General features: G+C 60.4%; 1 protein-coding gene across 2 annotated transcripts in view; it reads right to left on the bottom strand.

Annotated features, from left to right (window-relative positions):
• LOC123035300 (1-phosphatidylinositol 4,5-bisphosphate phosphodiesterase gamma-1-like) overlaps positions 1–24701 on the bottom strand; it is a 56165-nt gene continuing 31464 nt past the window's right edge. Inside the window, exons 10-32 of one of the 2 annotated variants that reach the window (XM_044453331.1) lie at positions 24222–24340; positions 23753–23838; positions 23292–23412; positions 22170–22338; positions 20762–20881; positions 19930–20037; positions 18699–18886; positions 17964–18164; positions 17115–17234; positions 16386–16569; positions 15520–15597; positions 14659–14762; positions 13701–13794; positions 12324–12390; positions 10620–10783; positions 9950–10046; positions 8942–9166; positions 8117–8265; positions 7881–7995; positions 6802–6963; positions 5686–5774; positions 4668–4852; positions 1–4109 (exon numbers count right to left, since the gene is read on the bottom strand). In XM_044453331.1, coding sequence (XP_044309266.1) covers positions 4058–4109; positions 4668–4852; positions 5686–5774; positions 6802–6963; positions 7881–7995; positions 8117–8265; positions 8942–9166; positions 9950–10046; positions 10620–10783; positions 12324–12390; positions 13701–13794; positions 14659–14762; positions 15520–15597; positions 16386–16569; positions 17115–17234; positions 17964–18164; positions 18699–18886; positions 19930–20037; positions 20762–20881; positions 22170–22338; positions 23292–23412; positions 23753–23838; positions 24222–24340 — 2997 coding nt within the window. In that variant the 3' untranslated portion in view covers positions 1–4057. Of the gene's footprint in view, positions 4110–4667; positions 4853–5685; positions 5775–6801; positions 6964–7869; positions 7996–8116; positions 8266–8941; positions 9167–9949; positions 10047–10619; positions 10784–12323; positions 12391–13700; positions 13795–14658; positions 14763–15519; positions 15598–16385; positions 16570–17114; positions 17235–17963; positions 18165–18698; positions 18887–19929; positions 20038–20761; positions 20882–22169; positions 22339–23291; positions 23413–23752; positions 23839–24221; positions 24341–24701 lie in introns of those variants that run through there. The other variant, XR_006416913.1, reaches the window with a different exon arrangement.

The raw sequence follows: 24701 nt of genomic DNA on the forward strand, positions 1-24701 counted from the left end.
TTTCATGTATAAATACTGGCTAAATAGATTTATTTTCATACAAAGTATATGTGGGTCCCTCTCCAGGACGGCACTGGAGGGGGGACCTGATCTCCTTGCAACAGAGCTGGTGCACCTGCCGACTTGCTTGTGCTTCTGAAGTTCTCCCTGGACGGATCTCCCCTGCTGTACACCCACAGCCACCCCTCCTCCCTCCCTCCCTGAACTCTTTTCTGCTCAGCCCGGGTCCCGAACAGGAGTGGCACGCTCTCAACCTCCCGGCAGGTGTGCCTCCTGCCAGCAGGTCAACCGCTTTCCGAGGCTTCCCTCCCCGGCCAAGGTAGCGTTCGACCTGCCTGTGCCGACGAGCAAGGCGATGCCCAGGCGCAACGCAGGGATGGGGGCGACTGCAGTTCATGGCTCCGCAGGCATCTCCGCGAGGGAGCCGCTCACTTGTGCCTCCGCTCAGATGCAGAGACGCAAATCAAAGTCACTGGCGGTGTGCTGGAAACGAGCAGAGCGCGTCATCGGGGTTACCCAGAAACAGAAGGTGCCCCTTTAGCGAGGCTGAGGCAGGACTCGGTCTCCGTCCTGGCTGGCGGCAAAGCGCCCGGCCCAGCCCAGGCACCATGCCCCGGCCTTCCACCCCAGAGACCTCTTCCGGGCAGTTGTCTTTCAGTGGTGGTCATAAAGGGGCGGGGTGGACCTCCCACTTGCTTTGGGGGCGTGGCTGAAGGAATGACTTCAAGGCCCATCGTGGCCAGTTTCAGTCCCGCTCGCTTCAAAGCTGCAGGGGTCTGCAGAGCTGTAACCGGAAAGCGTCTTTTGTGTGGGCAGGTGCTGGCTAGCGGCAGCTCTACTTCCGCCACGGGCCCCATGGAGAAGAGGCAGCGCTCGCTGCAAGAACGGCCCAGTGAGGCTGCAGCTCTCCAGTGATGGGATCCCCCTCCCCGCCACCATCGCAGCGGCTCTCGGCTCCCCGGGATGTAGCTGCGCAGCTTTGCGTAGGCCTCTGTGAGTGATTGTAAACGGTCAGGGGTGGCACTGCCGATGCCCGAATGAGGATCTGCATATCCACTTGGGTGGCATCCGAAACACTGAGCTCCGCGGGAGGGGATAAGGCATTGTGTGGAGTCTTCGTGTTTGCGCAAGGGCCTTTCGGCCTCTTTCGCTGCGGAGGTTTTCCCAGGACTCCAAAGCTTATTTCTGCATCAGCAATGGGCCTTTTTTCCCAATAGTGGCAGGTGAGATTTTAACCCACTCACGTCTCTGCATTTGTGGCTGCAAAGTTTACCACCACATAGTAAGGGCTGTTTCTCGGTGACTCTGCCACCGGCTTCTGGAAAGGGTGAAGGCAGGCATTTCGGCTTCTTCCCTGGCCCTTTTCCTCTTTCCAACTCACATGTTCCCAACACTTCACGGTCGTTTGGTTTTGCATAGTCCCTGGAGGTACTAAATGTTGCCCTTTAAAACTGCCACCTCTCAGTTTGTGTGGTGTGCCTCACAACAGCGAGCAGAGTGCCCTCCTCCTTGCTCCGTTTTTCTCCTGGTTTGCTAGAAGGGATTTGCTCAGGAGGGCAAAAGCGCCTGCTTCGAAATCATTCTCGCTTCTTCCCGGCCCCAGTCTGCAATTCCTGCTTTGCTCAGTGCAGCGATTCTTTCCTCACCTGACCGCACCTTTCCTGGAACGTTTCCTGTGCAAACATCACTGGCACAAATGGAGCCCTTTAATGCTGCCTTCCGTTAAGGCCGGCTGCCACTTCGGACCGCTTTGCTGTTTGCACACATGGGCCTTGACCCCTCTGCAGACGCTTGTGTCCGGAAGCGGGCCGCTCTTCTCGCTCACTGCTGGCAGCACAAGGAGGCCGCCTCGTCGCTTCCACAGGCCTCCCCGTTGCTGCCGAGGTTGCACTCCCCTGAAGCCAGCACCGGTTTTCCCCGCAGCTGGAGGTCCGTCCTGGTGCTTTGCGTTCCGCTGGGCCAGTGCTGGAGTCGCCTCTATTTCAGTCCCACTGTACCAAATTTCTCCCAGCGTCTTGCTTTGTTTGGAAGCCATCCAAATGATGCAATCGGGGTGCAAGATAGAAGGCTTTTCCTAAAACTGACTCTCTTACAAACCTGATTCTACTGCAAGGAGTTGGGGGAAAAAGAAGGCACCAGATAAAACTTGGATGCTTCGGCTGGGTAGCCTACTCAGGGCCACGGATCCCTTCAGAGATTTTAAAACTGGCTAAGCTGCATGGTTCTGAATGCTGCCTCTGCAACCGATTCTCAAAATGTGAAATTGATTGGGTTGGAGCCAGAGACACCCTTCCTTTGATGGAGGGACTTGTGTAACAAGAAAGGCCTCTTTCTAAGTAGCAACACGAGAATACAGAGCAAGTTCTGTTGAGGTGAAGGCAAGGAAGGGAGGAGAGGGAAAGCGCCCAGGGTGCCAAAGCAAGGCAGCCAGGGCCTTGCCGGTCCTGCTTGCATGGCTGGACGGCTTGTTAGCCCAAATGGGGAATGTGTGATCTGCTGACATTGCGCAGCTTTGGAATGGAAAAATGCGCAGTTAAGGGGTGTCCTGCCCTTCACCTGTCCTTATCTTGGCGCCTGGACCTCACTGGGCCTGGTGGCATCTTTTCTGGCCGCAGGGCAGCCCCGTGTGACCCACCGGAACATTAACCCACAGGTGACTCCCAGCTCTGGTGATGCTTCTGCCATCTCACCAGCTGCTGTTTCCTTGCCAGAAAATGACTTCTCTCAAAGGTCGTGACTGCCGAGTTTCCATTCTGAGTGGCCACCACGATGAGAGGTGAAGCAAGAGGAGGGCTTTTTCATGGGAAACACTGCAGAATTCCAAAGCTAAGGGAGTCTTGACCGCATTGGAGAAAAGTCCTGTCTTGGGCTGCCGCAGCCTCAGTGGTCCCCTTCGAGGCTCCGCCAACAGAGCATCAGTTTGGTTTCTAGCCAAGTGTTTCAGTGGGACATCTCTCTTCGCAGGAATTTTGCACTTCCCTACCCTTCTATCTTTAGAAGATGCTGGTAAAAAGCAAGCCTTTCAAACTGAGAGGGAACACCGGGATTTATGGTTCTGGTCCTCACAGCGGTGGCACTGGGAATGTGGCCACTACCTTAAATCAACCCCTCTTCCTGTGGCTGTGAGACGCCTGACTCCCCAACACCCTGAGCGCATGATCTATAGGGAAATGTTGTCTTAGGAAAGGCAGCTGTGGGGGAGGAGACATCTCTACAATAAATAAATAAATAAGCAAGCCCCACTGCCCACTCAGCCGGATCAGCCGTTGGGGCAGGTGGCCGAGGGTTTGGGCAGCTGCTTCAGAACTTGTGCTAAAAGAGGGAAAGGACAGAGCGGTGCTGCTGGACGCAGGAAGATGTGTCTGGCAGAGCGGACTGGGGTTCTGCTTTCCTCCAAGGAATGTGGTGCCTTCACCCTGGGCCTCTTCAGCCTCGTGATTCTCGCTCCCACTCAGCTGCCTCGTGTGTGCTGGCCACCCGGCGGACCTTCCTCGCTCGGCTGTCCTCGCGCAGACCCGTGCACGCCAGCTGCCAGGTGCTTGGCCTCTTCCCCACCAGCTCTTGCAGGCCAGGCGGGAGAAGACTCTCCGAAGGAGCACTCAAGGCGCTGGCACCAGCTGGAGGTGCAGCCAGGGGAGGGGGGCAATTCAGGTAAAAAGCAGAGAGGGCTGCCTCTTCCACCCACGAGGAAGGTCAATGCAGTGGACTAAAACGGAGCGCGACAAAACTTTCCCATGACACGGTTCGCAGCGGAGGTGTGCAGCGGGGCCTGTGGGAACCGCACGGCCATCATCCCAGGCTGCTCGCACAGCGGGGGAACGGCCAGGGACGCACCGGGCTCCTGCTTCCCAGCACTGCGGCACAGCACCCTGCTGCCGTCACCTCAGCTGCCCACCCCTGCCCCACCACCGCGGTGGCAGCTGGGCCGGCAGCCGGGACCCGGGTGCAGTCTCAGCAGCAGGCAGAATCCAAGGCCTCCGTCGGGTGTGGTGGGGAGAGGAGGGAAGCCACGCCAGGCTCCCCCGAATTGGAGGCACGCGGAAGCGCGCACCTCGCTTCAGTTGCGCTTGTTGGCCAGCTGCCGGTCTCGTTTCTTCTTCTCCATCAGCCTACGTTGGGGAGAAACAGGCTTTAGGCTATGGAGAGCAGCAACCACCCCGAGCCCTCCCCGCAGCAGCTAAAGGCACGTTTGCAGCAGAACGGGGTGCAAGCGATGCCCACCCAGCCCGGGCAACAGAGTAACCCACACTTGTTTAACAAAGCAAAACTGAGCCGGCTCGCTGGCTCCCAGCTGCTCCCCTTCTCCCGCTGCGGCAGCCCAGGGATCTTGGGTTGTTCAGCACGACGAGCAAGCTGGGGATTGCGGATGTTGGAAGAAGAACAATCCAGAGCTGAACCTGTGCTTTCACCTGGATTGTTCAGCAGGGCAGGCGCCAGAGCACATGCCACCAAAGAACGCACGGCTCCCGTTATCCGAACCTGGCTGCGTTTTCATACTGCAGCCCCTCTTGTGTTTTGGGTGGTGTCTGGTGCGTCTCCAACAAAGAGGAGAAGCTTCTTCCAGTCTGCTTAGAAACGAGGGGGGGACTGGCTAAGCCCAGGGCTGGAGGGCCTCCGGGGGCGGGACGCTTCTTCCAGGCTGACAGAAGCCCATCGGCTCCACTCACTTCCGGTTGCGCACTTCCGTCAGTTCCATGAGCCGCTCCTGCGCCGCCCGCAGTTCGTCCAGCCGCTGCTGATAGCGCAAGTCACAATTGTTGTTGTGCTCGAAGCTGGACACCTGGTTCGAGAGCTCGCTGGCCCGGTCACGCAGCTGCTGGATGGAGGAGTACAGGTTCTCGTCGTCTTCTTCCTGCGACACGTAGAAGAGACGCATGGGTGGGGGTGCAGAAGCCTGTGCTCGCTTCCAGCTTCTCCAGCGGCTTTCTAAGCGATGCTCTCGCAATGCATTGTTCACCGTGTGGTGAGGGCGGGCGGCCCCGCGCAACCCCCGACCACGAGGCTTCTTCCCCCGGCCCCTCTTTCGGACCGTCTCTGTTGGCAGAAGCAGGCACTCGTAGTTCAAGCTGCTCACGTTACGGACACGGCACTGCGTAGGCTGCCGATCCTATTCCCACGTTCAGCACCAAAGCAAACGGGTTGGGATCAGAGCGCATTTGGCTGCCTGACTGACGGAGCACCTGAAACAGGCGATGGGCTGAATCTGCCGGGAGGCTGTCCCAGCAAGGAGAACAGCTTAGTTCACCCAAAGCGCGAGGAGGGCAGGAGGGGTGACGAGCAAGCTGAGAGAGAGAGGGAGAACACTGAGAGCCGGTGTGGCGTCGTGGTGAAGAGCGCGGGACTAGGACTCAGGCGATCCGGGTTCCAGTCCCCGCTCAGCCATGGAGCCCACTGGGTGACTGGGCCAGTCACAGACTCTCAGCCCAACCTGCCTCACAGGGGTGTTGTTGTGGGGACAAGATGGAGGAGGAGATGTAAGCTGCCTTGAGCCCTTTGCAGGAAAAAGGCAGGATATAAATCGGAAAAAGAAAAAAAGAAAGAACGAGGGGCGAAAGCGATGCCAAGCTGACCTTACTTTCTGGGGCAACATGGAGCCTAATGGAAGAAACTGGTTTTTGGGAGAACGATTGCGATCGTCTTTCAGCAGAGAGTGGCGGGTGCTGGACTCCGCGGGCACGTCCCTACCTTGGCATTCACGATTTCGATGTGCAGCAGCAGAGAAGCCAGCTCAAGGTCCTCGCTGTAGCTGTTCTTCAGGGGCACCGACCTGTAACCTGCGGGCGGGAGAGGAACTTTCGCTTGAGGGAAGGCAGAGCCCACGCCCCCTCCGTCGGGACGCTGAACAGCAGCGAGGGCCTGAGGGGCCTCTCAGTCCCGGACACCTGGCTACCTAGAGCACTTTCATTAAGCCTGCTCACAAGTTATTACAGTTGTTAAACTTGCTCATTTATGGGAATCACCATGAAGAGCAGGTGAGAAGAGGTGGGGCCTCTTACACATGGCAGCTGTTTAAATAACAGAAAGCAGAGGTGGTGCAAGCAGGCAAGCCACAGAGTGGAAGCACAGAGAGAGCACGAGTCGGGCGGGCCCTCCCGGGCCATCTAGTCTGACCCCGGCTCCAGCCGGCTCCGCTCACAACATGCCCACCATGTGCACGTCCAGCCTGTCCTTGGACACCCGCACCGATGGGGCCTCAACCACCTCCCGTGGAAGCCCCTTCCATGCCCTCGGGGTCCTGACTGTCAGGAAGTGCTTCCTGGCATCCCAACTGAATCTTGGTCCCAAGAGGGGTTTCCACCAGAATCTCTCCTGGCACGGGGGCTATTCAACGATCACAGAAGATAGGAGGGGGGTCGGCTTCCTGAAGGAAGCGGCAGCCTTGGATGTGCAGGAGCTGCCATGGGTGGGACATCTTGGAGGGTCCGTCCTGCCCACTGGCTTCCTGAGGCGCTGGCTGGCCACTGGGACAGACAGACACGAGGCTGGCCAGCAGCTCTCCTGCGACCCCCCAGAAGGAACTTGGTGGGAGCACTAAACAGCACCGCTGCCTCCCGGGATCAGCCGAGGGCCCGTCGAGTTTACTCCTCTCCCTCCGATGGCGACCGATCGGACAGCAAGGTGGGTCACCCAAAAAGGACCCCCCGCACCACGGATCGTCTCTGCCACTTCCACGCACCGTCGGCCAAGGGGGCCGAAGGAGAGAGCACCCACCAGCCCCGTTCTCCTCGCCGTGCCCCCCCCCCCCGTGCCCGGGAGGGCAATCGGCCAGGGTGGGTTTGTGGGGAGGGGCGTGGCCCATACCTGTCTTGAGGCCCTTGACGGGGAAGGTGGCCTGGGCCAAGAAGTTGGGGTCACTGAACATGTCCTCCTCGTAGACCACAAAGCGCAGGAAGGCAAACTCGGGGTTGTTGATGTCAAAGACAAACTGCTTGTTGAGCCAGACCGGGCTGAGGCCGTTGTCGGCTGTGGGGAGAGCGGGCAGGAGGGCGAGTCAAGCCGGGGTGGCCGGCTGCCCCGCAGGCAAGGCCGAAGGGGGGGCTCTCCAGGGGGCGAGGCTCCCGGGCGAGCTGCAGGGGGCACCGGCGCACGAAGACTCCTTCCCCTGCCCGGGCGCGTGCGGCGGCCCACGTGCGTCTCGGCCGTAGCGCTTCAGGGCCACGCTGCTCCTCGGCGGAAGAAGCCCCCCTGCCCGCGGCACACGGGCGGCTCGGCCAGAACTCTCCCCGGGAGGCGAGTTTTCCGTTCTGGGGGCTATCAATTATTTTTTTGGGGAGGGGAACCACACGGGAGCCACGGCCCGCGGGCTGAAGCGGTGCGACCCAAATGCAGGGGGCAACGGCGAGACCAAGGCCTTTGTCTGCCTCTCCCCTTCGGCCCCGGCTGCCTCGGCCGAGAGAGCCCCAACCCCTGCCCAAAGGACAGAGGCGCCCCTGTGCCACAGCACGTTGCAGGCAGGGTGGGCAGCACGCCAGGAAGCCGCGGGCGACCAGGAGGTCTTGTGCAGTGTGCTTCCCGGGAGTGTTCTGGAAGGCCCAATTTCCCGTGGACCAGCGTGCCGATAGGCGCGTGCCGCGGAACCGGCCCAGACGGACCCCGGGCGGGGCACAAGGCCCCCCGCGTTGGCAGTGTGGGTGGCTGGTGCCCCCCTTCCTTTCGCCCACCCACAGCACCCACCTCCCAGGAAGGGTCGCCTGGAAGACGAACGACTGACATCTTATTTGGGGAAGTACAAAGCATGGAAACCGGCAGCCCGTGGCGACTGGGGGGGCGACCGGGCAGAGGGAGTCCCGTGCGCTGGGGGACGGTTGTTGAGAGGAGGGGGCCTTGCTTGACGAGGGAGGAGGAGACGTCTCCTGCTCGGGGACGCACCGGGCGCTCACCTACGACATCCGTCTTGCTTTTGCTGTTGTCGAACTCCGAGCCACAGACCTCGACCTCCACGAAGGGGCAGACGATGCTGCGGCCGTTCTTGGGGAGGTGTCGGGCCCCGAGGATCTGCGGGGAGGAAGGCTGCGCTGGACTAGGGCTCGCCAAGGACACCGCGGGGTCCCTGGGCGGGAAAAGGGCACGGGCCACGGCGGCCTCTGGTCCCCCGGGGCACCCCAAGATCACTCGCCTGCAGCTGCACGGTGATGGGCTCCACGTGCTTCAGGCTATTCTTGTCGAAGGGGTCGAAAAGGTCGTCTCGCATGATGTCGGGCTGCAGGACGTATCCACTGTGCCCGCCCAGCGTGAACAGCGACTGGTTCAGCTGCATCGGCTTGTCTGGAAGCGCAAGAGCCCAAGGATACTTACCTGCCCGTGCCTCGAGGCCGGGGGCCTCAACCTTTTGCAGCGGGGGACAGGTGGCTGGGTTGCTCGTGAGGAGATCATTCCTCTGAGCTAATCCAAACCGACCTACACGAGAGCGAGCCGCGTGCCTGCGCATGCATGCGCACAGCGAGTGCACAACCTCTGGCGCAGGCCGGTTAACTGGGCATGGCGGGCAAGATCCGCTCAAGACCACCTGCGGAGGTCCTGCTCTGGGAGCCGCCCTTAAAGGATGTAAAAGGGAAGGGCCTTTTTCGTGCCAGCACCCTGTTTATGGAATTTGCTCCCCTGAGAAATACGCCTGGCACCAACACCGTACATGTTCCGACACCATGCAAACCCTTTTTCTTCTCTCAGCATTTTAACGTCTAAGCGATGCATTATGGAACGCGCTCCCCAGAGAGGCCCGCCTGGCGTCGACATCAAATGCTTCTCAGCGCCAGGTCAAGGCCTTCCCATTCACCGCCCTCAGCTTGCCAAGGGACGTCCCTGCTGCCCGAGACGGCCGGCCCCGTCGGAAGTGCGCCCTGCCGGCCACCCTGCGGCCAGTCCAGCCAGGCCGGTCACGGGACCCCTCCCTCGAAGGCGCGTGAGTGCCCCCGCCGCCCGAGAGGAGGGCCGGGCGGCTTACCAGGCGTCTGGAAGTTCAGGGCGACCAGCTGGCTGCCACAGATCCACATGGGCAGCGGGTCGTAGTTGGAGGAGTCCAGGCGCTGCCCCTTGGGGTAGATGCGGCTCAGCTGCCGGCGGTTGTACTGCAGGAACCGCTTGCCCTTGCTGCGGTTGGCGTACTTCTCGGCCTTGGTCTCGGGGAAGGAGGACATGTCGCGGTAGCACGCCTTCTCCGTGCCGATCTCTGGGGGGACAGGCGGCCGGGCTTGGTGCTCGGGGCAGATGACCACGGGACCAAGGGCAGAGCTGCACAGCGCCGGGGGCACGGAGGGAGCGGGCGCAGACCGGGCCTCCCCTGGGCCCTCACACGCGGGGGCCCGAGCCAGGCCGACGGCTCGGCAGTCCCCGGGGCCACCGCTCTGCCGAAGCTAAGCAGGGCAGGGCGCCCCCCCATATCCATCTCCAGCTGAGCAGCGCGCGTCCCGCGAGGGCCCAGAGCCGGGGGTCCAGGGCGAGGCAGGACTGGCCCTCGATTGCTCCTGGCCGGACCCATGCCAGCAGGCCCCAGGGCAGGGGGCGGGCATGAAGCCAGTTCAGTGTGACCCCGAACCGCAACACGGGGAAATGGCCACTAGCCACTGCTCCCATTAAGACCCCGAAGCTTGGGAAAAAGCCTGGTCTGAACTTGGGGCCAGAACGAAGCCAGTGCTTGGGGTGCCACAGCCAAGCTTGGGGTGCCCCATAAATGGGTTGCCCAGGCACTCCGCTGTGTGGCGACCCCGTGAATGAAATGCTCCCTCCCCGTGGCCCCGCTCAGCTCGTGCAACGCAAGGCAGTGGCACCCCTTGTGGACGCCACCCCTCCCCTATAAATTCCCGTAAAGGCACGGCTCCCACGACCGGGACGAGGCAGGGAGCCCCGGCGGGAGAGCTGGAGGCCCTGTGGCAGGGGCGCTCCCTCGGATGGCGCCCCGAAGCGTTTCAGACTGCGGAGGCCCCCTCTGGTTTGCAGGGCCGGCGGGACTCACTCTCCTCGTCGAAGGGCACCGGGCGGCAGTAGACCACCAGCTCGGACAGCTCCAGGGCGATCTTCTTTCTCCGCTCCATGATCTTGCCCTCCTGCATCTGCACCGGGGCAAAAGTCGGAGTGACCTCGAGAACTCCCAGCCCCTCTCTCTCTCTCACACACATGCGGAGACACGCTCTGCACACGCTCAGCCTAGAAATTCCACCTCCCCCCGTCTGGGGAATTACTCATAGATCCTCCGTATTGCTGCTTCTTCCACGGAGAGCCAGGCAGTTTGCTCGCTGCCACATGCCTGATCATCCGAGCCAAGCAGGTGGGCAGGCCGGAAGCGACGCATCGGCTCACGCGCAGACGCATAACTGAGCCTGCGCCCAGGCTGCGAAAGGCAGTGCAGGGTAGGGCAATCCACAGGTGTCCCTGGCTGGGCGCGCTGCCCATGCCCACCCTCCCGGTAAGCCACGTAGGAAGCCGCTGGGACAGCCCCCCTCTCTGCAGCACACGCGCTCCGGAGGAGATCCCACTGCTCAGCAAGCCTTCTCCAAAGAGCGGCTTCCGTTGAATCCCATTTCCACGGATCCTCGGATCCTCCCGCTGCTTTCCCGCCCCTCCCGTCTTCCTTCCCTGCCCCTCCGGAGACCCCATGAGGAGCCCCGACCCGGCTTGGGACTCACCCTGGCGTCCGCGTTCTGCGTGGCCTCCCGGATTTTGGCCACCCAGTCATGGAGCTCCTCCTGGGTGTCAGTGGCGACGTCCAGCGACTGGGATGGGTGGGTCATCTGCTGGGAATGGATGGTGAAGACAAATGGTTTGGAGCTCCTCCCGTCTTTGGCGATAACTACAAGGACACCAGAGGGCAGCTTTACTGGACGAGGCTCCCAGCGCGGCCACCCAGCCGCTCCTGCTCACCGGGTTGGGGGCTGGCCAGGGAGCAGGGGCGGCTGGCACGGTGGGCTCGGCCTGGGCTGCGGCTCTTCCCCTCCACGGAGGAGGGCCACCCCAGAGCCCCTCGGAGCGGGGCGCAGGAGCCGCGGTTTCAGCAGGCGCTGCTGCCTGCACGGAGTTCCCTCCCACCTCTCCCCTCTGGAAGGTCTTTCGAGCCCCCGGGGTGGGGAGGGGCTGTCCAGGGGCAACCTTCTTGTTCTCACGTGCATTTCGTTCAGGGGAGGGGCAGTTCCTTGGGAAAATGACTGGAGGCATTTATAAAGTGGGAAGCGCTCGTTTTTATTTTAGGTAGTATTCCTAGAATGTGGTTTTTTGATTCGGACAACCTCCTGGATGGATGTTTTCTGGCTTCTGTATAGAAGCACTTCTGGACGCTGAGCAAATGTTTCTCAGACACTTTTGGGCCTTGCCCTTATGCTCCACTTCCAAGACTTCCGGGGCAACCGAGCCCGATCCTGGTTCCATCCTGCGTGCCCCGTATCCCCTCGCCTCTTGCTGTGGATGGGTGCACTTTTCCGAACACCGAGCGGGACTTTTCCGGGCTCCATCCTCACGACCACTAGAATCCCCAGCTGGGGAACCCTGTTACGGCCAGGCAGCCCCTCGTCCTAATTCGGGGGAGCGGATGCGGCAAGCAGGGAGCCGTGGCACCGCCTGCCACTCCCGGGCCCACGAAGGCGGCGCCTCTGCGGGGGCACTCCTGCAAAAGTGCTTTGCTGGATCGAGCAAGGTTCATCCACCACAGCATTCTCTGCAAGAACCCCGCGCAGAATCTGCGCTCCGGTCTGCCCGCAGCCCCCCCCACCGCGTCGCAGCACAGAAGTAGCCCGGGGGACGTGACTCTCTGCCCACGCTCTCCCGGCGATGCCTGCACAATCTGCCCCTTTTTCCCATGCAGCGTTCTCATCAGGAAACCTCCGTCCCAGCCGTGGGGTTGGCTTGGCCGTTCCGGTTTTTGCGCGCATGGGGCCATCCGAGTTTCAAAGAATGACGACGGCAGAACGCCAGAGAGCAGGACACGGAACGATGGGCTCACGTGACAGGAAGCCAAATGCTGGCTGGCCATCAGGAGGTGGTGGGCGCTCCCAGCTGGGAGGCAGCTGGGCAGCCGGCTGAGCGGGGCGGCTGCACTGGGAGTCCAGCCATGTTGGGAGTGCCTGGAGATCTCCACGCTGTTATTTCTCCTTTCCTGCTGGACTTATTCTTGATTCGTGTTTGTTGCACTATTTCTTTCCCGGCTGCTGTTTTTTAAATAAATTGGCTTTTCCCTGTGGTTTTTCAAATGGCTCTCTTGCATTTTATGACTCACATGCACGTGAGCTCCACACAGAGGATTCAGGTTTGGCAGGGGATGCTCAGCAAGCGAGCGTGGGCCGCGGTCCATGCCCAAGAGGACCCCCTCCACCTCCAGAGCAGTTCTCGCAAGGACTCACCCACGTGGCAGGAGGGGACATCAATGAATCCTTTCAGGAAGTTGCCCAGCGGGCTGTTTTCCACCGACTGGAAGACAGAGAGAAAGAGAGGGGGGGAAGAGGGAGAGAGAAAAGCTGGTGCAACGCGTCTGGAGGAAAGGAAAGAGGCGAGGTGACCTAGTGAGGGACCGGGAGCACGCGGGTCGGGGGATCTGTAGCACCTTTGGGTTCTCCTGTTGCATCCCCCAAATGCAGAAGGAGCTGTTCTGCATTTACTTAACATTAATGACTCCACAGCAATCAATGGGCATAAAAGCGATTGAACAGGGACAGGCGAGAAATGTTAACTGGTTAATCGATTTAAGCAATCAAAGTGCTAAATGGAGGTTCCAGGAGAGTACAAGTTAATCAAGACATTCATTAGCCTTGCGGAACAGCATCGCAGAACAGGGATCGCCATGTCCCCCGCCCTAATTGCCTTCGTGGGGATGGCAAGCCCTATTCTGCCCGCAGGAAGCCCCTTCTGCCATCCGCTGCCGTTCACCCACACAGCCGGCTGCCTGCCGTGGCCCCTTCGGCGCCCAGTGGAAGCGGCTTCTCCGCAGCGCAACCTGCCTTGGTTACACTGGGGAGCTGGGAGTTCCGGGCAGAGCTGGAAAACCTCAGGGGAAGGGGAAGGGGAAGGGGAAGGAGAAGGGGTAGCTTTGGGAGACAGCCGGGGGCTGAAATGGGCTGCTGCTCAGGTCTGGAATGAGGGTTTCTGCACCCTTTTGACAGCTAGAAGATTTGGATAAAGGACGCTGCAACACGAGTGAAACTTTTCCCAGGTACTTCTGTGGGGACTCCACAGCCAGAGGATTTCTGAATCGTTCTTTTCAAAATGACACATTTCCTTTCAGTTCAAAAGAGCGATATTCACTCACATTATTGGATTTCAATAAATCCAAGGCGTATCTTGAGGACTAGCAGCCTACAGAATCTTCTGGGCTAGCATTTGGGAGAAGACCTTTCGATAACCAGGCATTGTCATGCAATGGTTCCTGAGCCCTCTTGGCAGCCCTGGCTCACACACAGACAATTTGAACCGTTGCAGGTTCTCCCTCCCCAAGCACAAAACATTTCACGGTCTCACGTGCATGGTAGCAAATACACGGCACCCTGAACCAGAAAGGTCAAGTCGGCAGCCGAGTTGCAGCAACTTCGCCACACGGCAGAGGATTCTCCGCAGGCCCACCAGTGAAAATGGCAGCCAGCGGATCGTGTCAAAACCGCAGAGTTATGACCCAAGTGATGCACAGGACGAGGATTTAAAATGAGAAATTTGGGTTGGTGGGAGGGGAGGGGAGGGCTGGGCTGCCCCCTTCCCTGGCGCTGGAGGGAAGGCAGAGGTGAACTTACGGCCTCATCCTGTTCGGGTGCCGAGTTCATGATCTCCTCCACATAGTTGGCGGGGAACCAGAGCTGCTTCTTGCCCCCGTAGTCTCCACGCCACCTGGAAGGGGTGACAGGATCAAGGCAAGTGCAGTGGCCTGGGGGGCTCTTGGGGGCCGAAACGGCGCGCAGGGCGGGGACCGTCGGGTGGGAGAACGGGAAAGGCGCTGTCAAGGGGTGACAACGTGGCTCCAGGAGAACACCCTGTGGGGGAAGCGGCGTTCCTCGGGGGAGGCACCGGGCTGGCTCCCCTGGCCTTCCCTGCACGGCAGGAGTCCGTGCCACGACGGGTCTGGTCAAAGAAGGGAGAGGCCGGCGGGTGGAACAGCGAAGCCCCGGCTGCACTCACGCGGCAGCTTCTTTATTTACTCAGTTAAAGCTTTTCTATACCGTCCTCTTACCCAAAGACTCAGGATGGGCTTCCAACAAAGCAAAGCACAGCACAGCATCATCTTCTATAGAACCAATTAAAATAACCATTTAAAGCTTAAAATACTGGGAAAATAAAAAGGTTTAGGCCTGGCGCTGAAAAGAATAAAGTGCCAGGGGAACCTCACAGGGGAGTGTATTGCATAATCAGGGTGCCACCGCAGAGAAGGCCCTTCTCCGGGCGGTCATGCTCCTGATCTCCTTCAAAGAAGAACGCTTAATCTGGCTCGCAAGGGTTTTCGTTCTCCCAGGGGAACTCCGTGGTCAAGGCTCGGACACCAGGCTCACCGAGCGGTCTTGTCCCGCTTCCTCGTCCCCGCCAGTCCCGTATGCGCCTTCCTCGTCCTGTTCCCAGGCAGGGAGCAGTCCCCGCGGTTTCTCACCTGACCTGGCCACGCTGCAGGCCCTGCTGGGCAGAGCTTGCTCCCAACGCGGAAATTTGCCGAGCTTTTGCGGCTGCCGAGGGGAGGCTTCCTTCCGAATTCCGCGGACTCACCATCCTCCGTCCTGCTTGTCGACGTTGTGAATAATGGCCTGCTTGCAGAAGGAGAGCTCGTCTTCCCGCTGGGCCTTGTAGTCATACAGGGCCTTCACTGTGCACTGCAAAGGCAGAGATGAGCTGGAGTGATGCCCCCGAAATGTTGTGTCACGGGAGCCTGGCCTGCAGACTGAGCATCCTGCAGCTCAGCTCAGCTCGCTCTCCTGTCCCTGCTGCACCGGTTGCACAAGGACCTGGAGTGCTAATTCTTCCAAGGACGGAGATGAGCAGGAGAGGCGGTTGGGATACGCTGCAAGGAAAGCTAATTACAAGGGCGGACCAAGGAACCGGGAGGCTCCTGAAGTCTCATTTCTACTGACCACTGCGAGACCTGCCTGACCGGCCCACTTGTGGGATGACCACGTGAGGGATCCGCTCCACCAGGGTCCTGAAGCTTCCTGAGGAAACGAAGAAGGGACTCGGTGGAGCGAGCCCTCCTCATTTGGGGGTCTCCCTGCTCCACTCCAGCTTATCACTTACAATGCTTAAGTTATGCTCAGGGAACGGGTTTCTGCTCCCCATAATATTTATCCGTTCCAGGATTATCATCTCACAGGGACTAGTCACGTGCTTGTGCTTTTTAAAGGACAAAAACGTCCAGGCTGAAAGGCTGCTGCGAAAGGCGTCCTGTGAGTCTTGATCCAAGAAGCAACGCAAGCGGCTGTTTCCCTTCCACTTTTCTGGTTCGACCTGTTGCTTCTGTCAGTGCCTCTTAGTTTATTTTAATTGTGCTAACGCGAAGGCGTGAAGGAGGCCTCCTCAGAACAGACGGAGGCGAGCGCCGCGAGCGTCCCGCCGGCCGCCTTCCCTTACCCTTACCCTCGCCATCGGCATCTTGTTGGCTTCGACGTAGAAGTGGGGCGTCCGCACCTCGTACAGCGCCCCGTAGTCCAGTTCCTGCGAGGAGGATGAGACCTGTTAACAGCATGCCCCCGGGCCTGTTTCTCTGAAGACCGGCCCACGGCGTTCAGCGGGGCAACTCCTGCCTAAGGACGCACGGGGCTGCGGCCCACGGGCAGCCAGGAGCCCCTCCAGTTCCTCTTCGCCCTCCCTCGGAAGGGGCGAAGGTGCGGGCGGCACGACGGGACAGGTGGCAGGAGGGGAGGGGTGCCCATCTCCCAGACGGCGCTCTTTCGAGCCGGGCAGAGGTGCCGCTGCACGCAGCGGCCTCTTGGCAACGCAGCTTTACCCTCTGCAGCCAGCGAGACAAAGCGGACAAGGAAGGGCCGGGTGGAGGCCCTGCTCCAAGCGCGCTCCTTCCCGTGCGTGGCGCTTCGGAGAGCGATGCCGGAGAGGGAGCGGCCCCAGCTCCAAGGGGCTTGCGTGAGGGGAGGGCGGCAGCCGGCCGAGGAAGGAGCGCAGGCGGGCCTACCCGGGCGTTCTGCCCCTCAAACGCCCGGGGGCCTCGCCCAGAGGCCGGTGCGTGCCTGGAAGTCCCCGCTCTGCCTCGCATGAAGGCAGGAGAGGGCCCGGCCTCACCCCCCGCTCACCTTCCCCACAGCCGCCCTCTCCTAGCGGCAGGTACAGGCAGGCGTGCGTGAAGGCGGCTAGGGGCGGCCGTCAGCGGAGGCCATTCCCACCGCGTGGAAGGAAAATTCAGGGAGCGCAAGAGCAACGCCTTCCCGGGCAGAGTGCGCCGGCCAGTGCGACGCCGGCCTTCGGGGAGGCTCGGCGCAGCGGCTCACCGTGGTGCCCATCTTCTCCAGGGCCTCCTCGTTGATGGGGTAGCGCAGCTTCATCTTGCGGTACAGCGGGTGCTTCTCGTAGTAGCCCACCAGGTCCAGCAGGCTCTCGAACTCCGCCGAGCTGCCCAGCATGAAAAGCCGCCCCTCCTGCTGAATGCGGCAGTGCTTGATCTTGCCCTCGGCCCTGCAGCGCGCCGGGTGGGCCCCGAGCCACAGAGCCCGGCGTGGCGGCGGGAGAGAAAGGCAGCGTTAGGCCACCGCAGGGGCCCCTGCCCACGGGAGCGGCTCCGCAGCAGGGCCTTGCGCCGCCTCCCGGGGAGCGGCACCCACACATGCAGGTGAGGCGGGTGGGGCGCCGGTGGCTCCTTCCGAGGGACTCCCCCGCAGCCCCAGACTTGCCGCCCCACCCCAGGCCCAGCCTTCCGGAGGTCGGCGTCAAGTCGCGCGGCACAACCCTGCGAGGGGAGGGCCGAGTGGCTGTGCTCACCCACGTCCCTTAGAGAGGCCCCGGGGCACAGCTGGGGCCTCGGGCGGCAGCCATGCTGCCCCTTCAGCCTCACGGGGCCAGGGCATTCAGAAGGGGAAAGGGGGCAGGCACCGCAATCCGGGAGCGAGCCGGCACGGGCACTGAACGCTCCCCTGATCTCCGCTTCCCTGGGGCAATCACTCCACGGGGCCCCCTATCCCTCCCACGCCGCCCCCAGCCCCGAGGATGCCGAGGGGGCCCACCGGAAGGAGATGGCGAAGGAGTTGGGCTCGCTGCGTTTGCGCACAAGGAAGGCTCCGTCCCGGGGCACCCTCATCAGCATGTGCTCGGCCTGCAGGCGCGTCAGGCTGGCGTGGTACCACCTGGCCGGGAGGGAAGGGACATCTCCGTTAGCGCCCCCGTCATTTGCACGGCCGGCGCAGTGCTGGGGGAGTCTGGCGAGGGAAGGGGGTGCTCTAACCCTGCCCAGAGGTGCAGGCACAGTCCCTGGATGGGGCCACCACCTGCAAGACCCCGGAACACCCGAAGGTCCACGCCCGATCAGACACATGTCCATCCGGGCCCCGTTCTGCTCAGCCAGGCCCACAAGGACTCCGCGACGAGCCCCAGCTGGGACACGCTCCACCCCAGGCACGATTTTCGACGCCTCGATCACCTCTCGCCTTTCCCTGAGCTGCACAGCGCCAGCTGCCACGCCTTCTCCCCGGGATGTGGGGGGGGTCGCTTCAGCCCCTGGACGGCTTTCCTGCCTTTTCCTGCCCCTTCTCCTGCCCAACAATATCCTTTCGTAGCCCCCAGGCCCTTCCTCTGAGACGCGCGAAGCGGGGCCAGCAATGCCTTTGCACACCTCATAGCAGGACTGACTTTTGCTTCAGCAGAGAGGTTCAGGGGCGGAAGCCCCGGCGCAGAGAGCCCCCTGCACCCAGGAGCCAGGCCGGCTCGGGCACGCTCCGCCAACCTCACTCGCCGGGTCTTCCTGCGCCTGTTTTCACTCCCCCAGACCTCCTCCTCCTCGACACGCCAGCGCTCAGGGCAGCCCGTCGGCACGCTGGGTGGGCAAGCGAGGGGGCACGGGCGGGGAGGGCGCTCACTCTTTGCTCTCGTGCGCGTTGGGCTGGGGCACGGGGTCCGTCAGCCGCATCTCAAACTCGTTGCAGCGCAGCGGCACCTCCCGGTAGTGGCAGATGAGGCTGTACAGGCTGTCGAACACCAGGTTGTCCGTCAGGTAGAACTTGGTGGCCCCGGCCTCCTGGCGCGAGTGGATGCGGCAGTGCTGCACGCGGCCGGAGCGCCTGCAGGGGGGCGGGAGCGGGTGGGTGACGAGGCGGGCGGCCAAGCCCCTCCGTGTCGTTCCGGGGCTGCCCCGGGCTTCCCATCAATGCCGCCCCCACCGCCCCCCCCCCCGGCTGGATCTCAGGCCGGCCTGTCTGGACCAGCCACCTGCACTCGCAAGTTCCTCTCTTGGTCAAAGGGTTGTCTGAATCTGTGCCTAAGGGCAGGTATGATGCCCAGACAGTTAATACCAGAAAACGCTTCCGACACTTCGAGAGGTCCTTCCAGGCAATGCGGGAGCGCCTCGTACATACTTCCAGCAACCCTCTTCCACACGCCCCATGCCCCGTGGCACAGGGGTTCTCTCCCTCGCGTGCGCACCCAGTGACCTTTCGGGTCCCGATCGCTCTGCTTCCTTCTGGGCACGCCACGCCTCATTTCATGCTCACAAGCTCAGGGCGTGAAGAAGGAAGGGCTGAGGACCCCGCCGGGGCGGCCACCCCGGCTCGCGCCCGGCTTCCGAGTGCGGCGCGTCCTCCTTGCACGCGGCCTACCAGAAGGAGAGCGTGTAGTCGCCCACGAAGGTCTCGCTCTCCCGCACCAGGAAGGTGCCGTCCTTGCCACCCGTCTCGGTGCAGTAATCGTGCAGCAGCTTCTCCGCGATCTGGCGCCCGTCGCGGCCCCCGCCGAGCTTGCCATGGAACCATTTCTCGCTGAAGTGCAGCTCGCTGTTGCTGAACTCCTGCAGGCCCCGGCAGGGGAGGGGCAGAGAGAAATGGGGGGGGGGGGAACACCCGGAGAATCAGGAACAGTGGCAGGGGAGTGCAGGACAGGGGGCTGCGGCAGGTGAGGACCCTCCCGCCCCGGCAGTCACTCTGAGGGTCTTCAGAAAGGGAACGGCCCTGGCCGGGGACTCTCAGGGCTGGGGGAGCCCCAGGTCCCCCCACAGACCAGCTCCCGATCATGAGCACCCCGATTTGGAAAGGGGCTTCACAAAAGGGAGCAACTGAACTCGCAAAGAAACAGGCCTGCTCCAGGGCCTCACCTGCAGCACCTGCCAAAGCATCTTCCTTTAAGAAATAACCCATCATAATCCTCACGGGTGCTAAGTGAGCTTTGCTACAGGCAAAGTCCAGTCACTGCAGTATCACAGTCATTACAGCAATAATTTTGCTGGGAAAGACTGTGGCATCGAACCGTGATCAGGAAGTCACGGTTCTGCTACAAATCTGTCCCTGAGGAACTGTGTGGTCTCAGCCTCTGCCCCAAGTCCTGCGACAAGGAAAACCCCCGTGGGCTCCTTATTGTGTTCTCGGAACTGCTATGCCTTGACCAACCTGTACAGAAACGTCGTACATAAATAAATTAAACCAAAAACTTGCCAGACTGGTGGAACGGGAGAATAGAAAAACTCCAGAGAAAAAGTATTCGCCATTTTCTTTGGAAGCTCAAGGAATATTACACAAATGCTGCATGATAAGATCCAGGATCCAGAAACGCCAAAGGACCAAGGCCTGGCAAACCGGAAGCTTCCCTGGATCCAGGATGCAGCAGCAGGAATTCTGCGCCCGGGCACACTCTGGTTTGCATTGGCCATGTGCTGGTTTTGGGTGCTTTTTTCCTGACTGCAATGCAACCGGCACTAGCCCTTTCACGCTCTGTGATTCCACGGAATATTTGACTGCCGTGCTATCCCACACGAGTGGCAGCATCCCGGCTTCCCGTGCAAGATTCCAGTGAGGAACCCCAGCAATTCCCCCCCCCCCCCGCCAACCCAAAAAGCACCTCTTTCTGTTCTGTCTCTTCCTCATCCTCGTTAGATTGATAGCGGGATGTTTCCTCAGAGTAGTAGATCTTGTTGCTCGTCAGAACAAAATAGTGTGGACTCCAGGTCTGCCGAAGAGAAAGACGTGTCACAGGAACGTGGCGTGAGAGGGACGTGGCCTCTTTGGCTTGTGGGGCACCGGTCAAAATAAAGGGGAAGCGGCAAATCGGCCGAGAAGGAAGAGCAGAATCCCTCTGGCTGCCGGTCACCCTCAGAGCGGCAGCTGGGTCCACAAAACGCCTGGGCCACCAGCTTGCCGGGGCATCCCGACGTTCCGTGATTTATCTGCCGTGAGCAGTCTGTGCTGCCAGATCGCTAAAAGTCAAGATGGCAGCGTCCAACAATTGAAAGCAAGAAAAACGATGGCATTGGCAACAGCACAGCATCAAAGCAGCGCCCTATTTTTAAAGAGGAAATGTGAAGGAAGCGTCTTCACGCCCCTTCTAAAAGCCAAGCGAGCGGGGGCTGAGCGGCAGGGCGCGTGCTCCGAGGCCTGGCGACTCGGGGAAGTGCTTTGGCTTCCCCACCCGGAGAGCTTCCCCACCAGGCAGGCTCCCACAGAGACCGGCGGTCCCTCCCCTTGCACCCGGCGCCGGCTGCTCCGGGGAGCAAAGCGTGAGAGGCTACCACAATGGGGGGACACGACGGCAGACGGGGGTGAAGACTGGCCCCCAAGGCAGAAGCCAGAGCCTCGACTCATGAGGGGGCTTTTGCGCGGCCTCGGGGTGATGCGTGAGTTCGGCCAGGCTGCTGAGGAACCCAGGCCCCGAGAGGACTGAGCGGGAGCCTCACGTGGTCGATCGGGTCTTCCAGGTACAGGATGCCGTTCTTGATGGAGTTGCTGATGTCGTTTTCGGAGTAGCTGGCCACGGAGACCTCCTCGTACAGGTTCCCTTCAACCAGCTTCTTGTGCTGCAATTGGAAGAGAAGGTGGCACGCAGGGGACCGGCCCGCCCGGCGCCCGAGCGTCACTGCTTCCCAACTGCGCTGGCCAAGTTCAGAGGCCCCGGCCGAGCGAGGATGTGCGTTCCTCTGGGCCACCTCATGGCAGATTTGTGTCCAAGGGGACCGGGGGGCCAGACCGCCCGGCCAACGGGGCACGGCTAGATGCGGGGACGGCGATGCAAATGTGCCAAGGAGACGAATCCGAGGAACAGGCCAAAGGGGTGGCAGAAAAACCGGATGTGGGCAGCAGCCAGCGTGGGGCAGCGGCTGGAGGGCAGGACCAGGACTCGGGAAATCCGGTCCCCTCTCGGCCAAGAGGATCAGTGGGTGACAGGGACTCCCCACCTGACCTCACAGGGTTGTTGTGGAGATCACATGGAAAGGAAGAGGAGAATTATGTGGCCATCTTGGGCTTCTTGCAAGGAAAAGCACTATATAAACAGCTGAATAAAAGCTGTGGGGTTAGCTGGGCTCTCGCTGCTAACTGCCCACCTCTTCCGCAGCTGGGCAGGGAGAGGCAGCTCCACAAGGGGCAGCTGGGAGCCTCGTGCGGAGACCGGCCCTTCTCCTTTTTCTGCTGAGTTTTCTACCGGGAAGGGAAATGTTGAGGTGAAGTTGGGCTGAGAGTATTTCTCAGCCAGACTGTGCTGGTGTGTTGGGGGCGTTTGAATGGGGGGGTGGGTGGCTGCTGTATTTTATTATTTAACATTCTGAGCATTGCTTTGTTTGATTTTGTATTGCTTTGCTGTTAATATTGTATTTGAATTTGTATCTGCTAGGAGGATAGCCTTGTAATTATAACAGTTTTGCATTTTGCTATTGTAAATTTTTGATCAAGTATTCCTGAAAAGAAGCAATAGCAGATTTTGCAGTAGCCTTATTTGAATCACATATTGCTCTCTAAAAACTTCATTTGTATTCGACTACATTTAATTTCAAAATTATATACCTTTATTAGCATTTTTACTGCTCACTTTCCAGTTATTTTAGAGAACTTTCATTTTTTGGTACTATATTTAAAAACGAATACATAAAACACTATATTACGTATATAATGCTTTTTATTTCTGCCTCGGCGGTCCCCAAAATACTTTTCCTACTTTTGCTGGTCCCCAAGTGCAGAAAGGTCGAAAACCGCTGCTGTACGCCACCGCATGGAATCAGGGTGGCTAAGGGGTCCCTTGCGTCAGAGAGAAGGGCTGCAGGACGGCGAGCCCCCCCGCCCCCTGGGGCAGGCCAGAGGCTCTGTCTTTACCTTGATGAGGATTCTTTTCTTGAGCTGGGCTGGGGAAGGCAGCTGGTCGGCATTGATGTCCACCGGCTTGGTGAGAAGCATGTCCCCAAAGACCTTCTTGAAGTGGGAGGCCATGTTCCTCTGCTGGACGATGCTGCAGTGGTCCTCGATGGAGAGGATGATGGGATACCTGGAGAGCAGCAGGGGGCCTCAGTCAGACACACCTCAGGCTCCTTGCCTTGGCCTGCCTGCTCACTGGTACCCTTCCGTCCACGGGCAGGTGCCTTATGGAGTGCCGGGAGACAGTTTTCTGCCCCTGCGAGCATATAGCCCTGTGGCCTTCTATGGCCGGGGTCCCGGATACCTGAAGGAGCACCTTCTTCCCTATATGCCAGCCCGCCCCTTGAGATCCGAGGCAGAGGGCCTTCTCCAGGAGCCCTCTTTGAAGGAAATTAGGAGGGTAGCGGCCTGGAGAAGGGCCTCTTCGGTGGTGGCACCCCGACTGTGGAACACGCTCCCCAGGGAGCTTCGCCTGGCGCCGTTGCTTCAGTCTTTTCAGTGTCAGGCGAAGACTTTTTTATTTTCCCAATTTTAACAGTTAATTGGTTTTATCCTTGTTTTTATCATCATTTATCAGATGCAGTGTGTTTTGTGTTGTTTGTTGTATATGGTTGCTTTGTTTTTGTTTTTTGTAAGCCGTCCAGAGACTTTTAGTATTGGGATGGCATATAAAAACTCTGGATAATAAAAATAAAATAAACAAACATCAGGCAGTTTCACACGTTTCACATTTGCCCCCTTTCTCCACCCCCCAGATAAAAACATCGCAGTGGGGCGAGGGAAGGGAACACGGAGGAACAGGCTGTGCGATTCCTCACGGAGGGGTCTCATTCCCACAGCACCCTACGGAGCGGCGCTGAAAAGTTCCCACCTGCCTCCCGGGATGCCTCCCGGAGGGCGCTACTGCGGCGGGAACCCTCCGATCTGTCCCTCCCAGCCACGTGCGCTCTCCTCCCTCCGTTTTCCGGAAGCGTTCCAGCGGGATGCTGGGATCCCTCCAGGAAGGAGCGGAGGGGAAGGAGGGGCACCAGGCCGAGGCCTCGGCCGCGTGCGAGGCGCACAACCCGCGAGGGGACGACTTACTCCGAGGTGGTGAAGGCGTGTTCCTTGATGGTGTGCAGCACGTCCAAGAACTTGATTTTGGAGGTGAGCGTGTGGCCGTGGTAGATGATCGGCAGGTCATCCGGGCCATCCCAGCAGTCCACTGCGGGCACAGAGGGTTCCACGCTGGATTAACTTTTAAGCTCGGGCTGAGCTGTTTAACCAGCTAGGATGACTCCTTTCAAAACTTTTTACTGGCCAAATAATTCTGCCCACGTGCAAAAGAAGGTCTCTCGCTCCTCTTACTCGAGCCTCAAGAGATTCTGGGCCACAATCCTGGTGAAAATTAAGCTCCACTGTACTTGCTCCTGAGTAGCTAGCAACGAAAAGACCGTGCTGGCCAGAAAGCCCAGGCCAGACCAGGCTGCGAAAACCAGTCCCCCCAAACCAGAACCGAAGGCTCTGCGGGCTTCTTGGCGCCAGGACCCCAAAGCCAGACTCACGCTCGATGCAGCGGCAGCCCATCCGGAGGCAGCGGGCGTAGGCTTCCAGGGAGGACTCGCTGGAGAACTGGTCTCCCGTGAGATACCTTCGAGAGGAGAGGGAGCGAGGCGGGGTGAGGCCGGGCCAGCCAGGGCGCGGCTTCTCACACCCTGCAAGGCCCGCTTGGCAATGCCCCAAATGGGTGGCCAGGGGGCCTATCTGAAACCCACGTGACACGGGCAACCCTGCCTCCCTCCCGGCCCAACAACTCTGCCCCTCAGACCACGTCTCCTGAGCATCCCTGCCAGACTTGAGACTCTGCGGGGCCTCCTGCCAACACTCCGGTTCCACCTTTGCGGCTGTGGGGAGCCTAAGAGGGGCAGGAGCTGCGGCCCGGCCAGGAGGGGCCCTGTGCATGGCCACGGACGGCCCCCTGCCCCCCGCGCTGCGCACAGCCTGCCAGGTGCGATCGGCCAGGGAAGCGCTTACGTGTTGTGAGAGGAGGAGATCCAGTACTGGGATAAGGGGTGGTTCATTTCATCCGGCACCACACGCTCGTGCTTGGCGTCCAGGACCATGTTTTCTTTGGAGAACAGGAATGTCAGGAACTGTGTGGGCACACGGGCAGAGAAAGCAGTCAGAGGGAGGGAGTGGGGTGGGTGCGGGGGGGGATAAGCCAGGCACGGGCAGGCGACGGCGCTGCGACTGGGCATGTGGAGACCTCAGAGGGTCCGGGGGCCGTGTGGAAGTGCCAAGCCGATGCAGATGTTGCAGCTGGCTTTAGCACGGAGACCTGCACGCTCGTGGGCCGGAGGTCTCCCGAGGGTTACTCCTCCTCTAGGCTTTTGGGGGCCTCCAGCTGCAGAGACAGAAATCTCTGAATGCTGCCCGCCCGGAAGCAAAGGAGGAGAGCGGGGCTGTACTCGGGCTCCCTGGGGGTTATTTAACTGAGGGTAAGCAGGCATACAG

Source organism: Varanus komodoensis, unplaced genomic scaffold (assembly GCF_004798865.1).
Source record: "Varanus komodoensis strain SLA01 unplaced genomic scaffold, ASM479886v1 scaffold78, whole genome shotgun sequence".
In the NCBI taxonomy this organism is placed as follows: Eukaryota; Metazoa; Chordata; class Lepidosauria; order Squamata; family Varanidae; genus Varanus; species Varanus komodoensis.